Source organism: Cynara cardunculus, assembly GCF_001531365.2.
Source record: "Cynara cardunculus var. scolymus isolate 2C chromosome LG 2, CcrdV1, whole genome shotgun sequence".
NCBI lineage: Eukaryota > Viridiplantae > Streptophyta > Magnoliopsida > Asterales > Asteraceae > Cynara > Cynara cardunculus.
Window position 1 is genome coordinate 66631514 of NC_037529.1, and position 5722 is coordinate 66637235.

The window sequence follows — 5722 nt, forward strand, 5'->3', positions numbered from 1 at the left end:
GAATAATTTATTTTTGGTTTAATAATATAACATTTTATAAAGATAATAATTAAGTATTCTGTTATAACTCAATGATTATCCTAATTATATTTTAGATTTTATATTTAGAATGAGATGTTTATCCTGTATTTGATTGTGTTTATCTACAGTTAATTACACGAATTCAGATATAGGATGAAATAGGATAGGGATGAAATCGTTTAGGGATGAATGTGTTTAAGAATTTTTAAGAGTTTTAAGAGTTTTAGCCAAATGCTTTATAATATAGTATAGATATGAGCCTAATCAAATAAGAACTAATTAGTTTGTGTTAATTGTAAGATCCAACGTAAACCAATCATTTAAAATAATTAATATTTTTCTTAAAAGAAAATAGAAGAGTAAATTAGAAATTTGGATTGATTATTCAATTTATTAAAATTTAATATTCCAATTTACTTTAATTAGATTAATTACTTTATTATCTATATATCTATATATATATATATATATATATATATATGTATATATATGCACACACGGACCAAAATCCGGTGGCCTCCTCCTGCAAGTGATGCCCTCCTCCGGTCATCTTGTCTGACAAAGCGCCGTTTGCGGTGACCATCTCCTTTCCCCCATCCCCGCAACGAACCACCATCTACATACCTATATACAACATATGTATCATAGTGGTACTACAGTTGGTATCATAATGGTATTACAGTTGGTATTATAATGGTATTGAAGTTTACTTGATGTGCTTTGAATAGGGGTGGCAAAAAATGACCCAACCCGTTAACTCAACCCGATCCTAACCCAAAATTAGCAAGTTAGGTTGAGATTTTCAACCCATTTAAATAAATGGGTCAACCCGTCTAACTCATTTAAATAAATGGGTTATGTTGAGTTGAATTTTTCGATATGTTTTCAACCCGTTTAAAATATTATAGAATTTTATTTTATTCTTAATATTATATCTAGTATTCTAATTTTTAATTATGTTTTTTCTTAATTAAAAATCCTACCATCGTGAGACAAACTCCAAATTTCAATCGCTTCCATTACTCTTAATCATCATGAAACCTTAAGAAAACCCTTTAGTCCATTACTTCATTATCGCCTCCAAAGTCTAATCCAACTTATTTTGAACAATATATTTGTTGTGGTTGTGTTTTATTCAAACTTAAAACAATTTGTTTGAATTTGTGATTGTGTTTTATTCAAAAAAAAAATATTCTAGTCCTTTTTTTATTTAAAATTTTAAAATTAAATGGGTCAACCCATTTATTTAACAAGTTGGGTTAAGAAAATCGTAAACAGGTCAACCCACTGTCAACCCATTTAGGTAACAGGTTGGGTTGGGTTGAAAAATCTCAACCCATTTAATTAAATGGGTTGGATTGGGTTGAGATTTTCAACCTGTTTAATAAATGGGTTGAACCCGAACCCAACTCAACCTGACTCATTGCCACCCCTAGTTTTGGATATCACATTGTATGTATTTTGGGTATCACATTGTGTATCTTGGTGTATTTTAGATATCACATGGTATTCGCTGAAATAAAGTTTACCGGAGGTCGGAAGTAGGAGAGAGAGACAGAGGAGAGATAAAAAAATTTTAATACCTAAAATGCCTTTTAATTAAAAATTGAAGTCATATTACCAAAAATAGTAGTTTTTTAATTTATTCATTGATTTATGATCGAGATTGGATCTCACAGTTTAAATTATTTTTTTGATATATATATATATTCCTTAAAACCAATTTCTTTTATAAACTAAATTAAAAAGGGAAAATTAGACATTATAACATCTAGAAACAAAAGTGGGTGATGAATGTTTTCTCCTTTCGGCATCAAACGTTCACACTGAAATTTCCCATGTGCATGAAATTGCGAAAAACAAATTGAAAAAGTGATATTTATTTTATAATTTTTAAAAATCTAACAAAAAATGTTGTATTTAAGTCAAATGTGTTATAACATAAATAAAATTAAAATTAAAATAAAAGATAATTTTTAAGTACATTTGTAATAAAATGATTTAATTATTTAGTAACTTCGAAATTTATGATATCAATGAGAACTTTTATTTTAATAATTTATTTCACATGATTTTTTTTAATCTAAATAAAATTTTTAATATATTGATTTTCATATATTTGTTTAACAATATGTTTGTTTCATATGTATGTGTAAAACTTTTTTACATGTATATTTCTTTTACAAACATGCCAAAAAGTTTTATATTGTGTACAAAATACATATAAAACAACTACAATGTAAAATAAATATACGTTAATAACTACATTAAATTCAAGAAATGGATGAAAAAAATAATATGAAATAAAACATGCTTATATTTTTAAATATTTTATGATTTAGTGAGTTACAAAAAAATGTTTTTTTAAGAAAAAATATGTAAAAAAAATAAATTAAATGTTTTTGACATTATTATAATTATCTTGTAATTTGCCCATGTTAATTTTGTATTATTTTTAAACTTATCGAATAATTATATTTTATTTTGTATTATACCATGAAAGTCATTTAATCATTCTGAACTAAACGATTCAGCAACTCCAAACAGTCCTTAAATTTACAAAATATTATTTATTTTTTCTTAAAAATATGTAATAAAAAGAAAATTACAATCTACAAGTTCGTTGAAGTGATTGGCCTCTTACTTTCGGTGAGTTAAAAGGAGTCTTGATCCCTCAAATTATGCATTAAATCAATCACATGTCGACACATGTTTTCCTTTTAACCCCTCATCTTTCACCAACTATTCATTCAACCCCCTCCATTATAAATCCCACTTCAATTTTCATGCACCTTCTTCTATTTACTTCCAAGTTTTTCTAAATCAGAATCTATTCAATGATATAAAATTTCAAGATTATGTATATGATGTCACAATTACCATAATTTTCGAGATTCAATTTATATATCAAACAAAAAACTTTAAAAATCCCTCTAAATGGAATTAGGCTAAAAACATGTCAGACGACTTTACGGGTCTTTACTAGGCAACAATTCTAGATCCACCAGTACACATGTAAGGGTGTGTCTGATATACAATGTATACAGAATTAAACCAGTTGTTTATGTGATATTTAGTACATTTTAAAAAAAAGAAACAATCGCTAATAGTGATGTATAAGAAACCAAAAGTAGAGGAGAGTAACGTTTAAATTTCACATACTATATACCATCATATATACAATGGAACATAGATTGGGTGCAATAAACACTTGCACTCCTGGCTTACTAAATTGTACCCAAGTTTTAACTACCAAAAGAGAGCCTGCTGAGCTTCGTTTTCTAACCTACACACAGAAGCTACAAACTGGTCCCTTCAAAAGTATTTAATTCCAAAAAAGCCCCAAAAGAATTAAGAAAATTACAAACAACCCCCTGATAATCACAAGGGTTTAAGAGACTTTCCGGGGACGTATCTGCAACCATCCCTCTGGTGAAATCTCGCCGTTAAACTCCTACTTTTTATGCTTGCGTTGCCAAATCTTTGGCGGTTATGAAGGTTCCGTGAAACCCGTATGGAACCCTCGAAGGCAGCTTCACCGTCGCTTCTAATTCCATCGTCATTGCATTCACGATTTGAAGCTCCGATTCCCATGTTTTCTCGTCGTGAACGAAGGCCAAGATGTGGCCGTCGTCTTCGGCGTCGGAGTTGGGGTTGCTCGGAAGAAAGAGAGGCTCGCCGCCGTATTTTTCGTCGCCGTAAAAGAATTTATTGGTGTCGCCGGTGGCAAGATCGACTTTGGCGAAACCGGAAACCTTTGGCCACGGCTCGGCGATGGCGAGGTAGGCGTATTTGGATTTCCGGCCGAGGAGGTTYTTGTTCACCATYCCTGCTTCYAAATTKACRTCRTTTTCMGGTGAGATTATSKSYCGRCGASTGGATTYTCCGGTCKTKARATTMARWCGGATTTCYGATAARACGCTTTTKARTTCTTCRTYACATTCGTTGAAAATGGAGTCCGCCGGAGTCATGCAGGATCCTATCACGACGACCTCGTCGGATTCGGGTTCTTCCCAGGCGTTCCAGAGATGAAAGCAGAAACAATCTGGTACTTCGACCCATTTGATACCCGACCCGTCAGCTGCGTATTTATCGAGCACACCGAAACGTGACACTTTCTCTTTGTCATACACCACCGGCGACCCACCGGTGATCATTTCCGACATCTTGAAAACCACCTGGTGGTCTGGCACCACCACGAAATTCTCCGTGATCGCGAAATCATGAACCATAGTCGGCTTTCCCAAATCAATCGCCACGTCGTTTGATTTCTTGCCGTCAGGTGAAAACCAGAAATATTTCAGATACGGCTTCTGGATGACGTCATAGCTCAATGCAAAAAGCTCGCCGGAAACTGGGTCAAGTTTTGGGTGTGCGATCATCGTGGAGTCCAATTGGTCGTCAAAATTGTAACGTCCGGCTGTTTTCAAGTCGCCGGAAGGTGTGACACTCACGTGATAAGGCAAATCATCTTCTGACATCGCTAATAGCCGGTTGTTAAAGTAAACTAAGCCGGCGTTAGCCACACCAATGCCTTGACTATGGTCAACTAAGCCACATAAGCCACGAGCATAAAAGAGTAGCAGCTTGGCTATGCCGGAATGGCCATGGAGTTCACCGATTGCTTTCGGAAAAACCGGTTTACCAAGAGCACGTTCTTGAACAAGCCTCTGCGTCTCAGTGAACCGGCAAGCGTAGCTAGCTGAACCGTTATCGAATTTGACGGCGTAAATCATGCCGTCTCCATCGAACAAATGGTGGCCGGAGGTAGGCTCAAACAATGGGTTAGCTCCATTTCTCAAGTAAACTCCTTGAATACTTTCCGGAATTTTACCGACCACCGGTAAACAGTGACGCACCGGTTGCTCCGGTACAGGAGAAAAGTTTCCGGCGATTTGAACATTTGGGTCCGCCGTTTTCGGCAAAGGATGTTGCTTTTCTCGTGCTATCAACCCATTTTCCACGGCGTCCAATGCCATTGCTGCAACTTTCTGTAACAAGTTCCAATTTTGTTGGACCGCCGGAGAAGAAGGCATTTGAATAGCACCGGTGGAAGCTTTTCCGATGGACTGTTTCGGTAACTGAAGAATCGACGGCGTTTGAAGTGCAGAACGAATGGGATTCTGTGAAATAGGAGCAATGGGTTTGTTAGAGAAAGAGATTGAATTGGAAGAGGACTTAGCAAAGACTTGTTTGGAAGAAGACAAGAATCTGGTCCTAGGGTTATTCCAAGTAGAAGTAGAAGAAGAAGCAGCTGCCATTGAAGATGGTTGAAGCTATTTTAATGGTGGGATGGAAGGTATTTTAATGGTGGAATGAGAAGAAAGTGTGGGTTGAGTTTGAGGTTGGAAGGGGTATAAATAGTGGAGGAGGTCCACCTTAAACTGTAAAGGGTGAGACCACGTGTTGGATGGTTAGCAAAAGGCAGTGGAAGTATCAACGATTAATATTTTTAGCAAAATAATAATTATATATTGTATTAATTAATTAGTATTATTTTTGGAGGCAGGTGGGTCATCACAACAATTTTGGTTTATCAGGTATATTCTTTTATATACTTTTTAAAGTGTCGATAAATAAATATTGTTTGTGGTAACTGTGAGAACCAATATTAACCACAAATCAATTATAATTCATACTAAAGAAACCTTGAAACTATGTTATATGCCTTTTTTTCCCCCTTAACTGTGGGGCTTATAGA

General features: G+C 34.5%; 1 protein-coding gene across 1 annotated transcript; it reads right to left on the minus strand.

Annotated features, from left to right (window-relative positions):
- Positions 1 to 3150: 3150 nt before the first annotated feature.
- Positions 3151 to 5282, minus strand: LOC112506949 (9-cis-epoxycarotenoid dioxygenase NCED3, chloroplastic-like). The gene has a single exon (XM_025111295.1). It carries the CDS (start codon positions 5280 to 5282, stop codon positions 3483 to 3485), a length of 1800 nt encoding a protein of 599 aa, XP_024967063.1. The 3' UTR covers positions 3151 to 3482.
- Between the last annotated feature and the right edge of the window lie 440 nt (positions 5283 to 5722).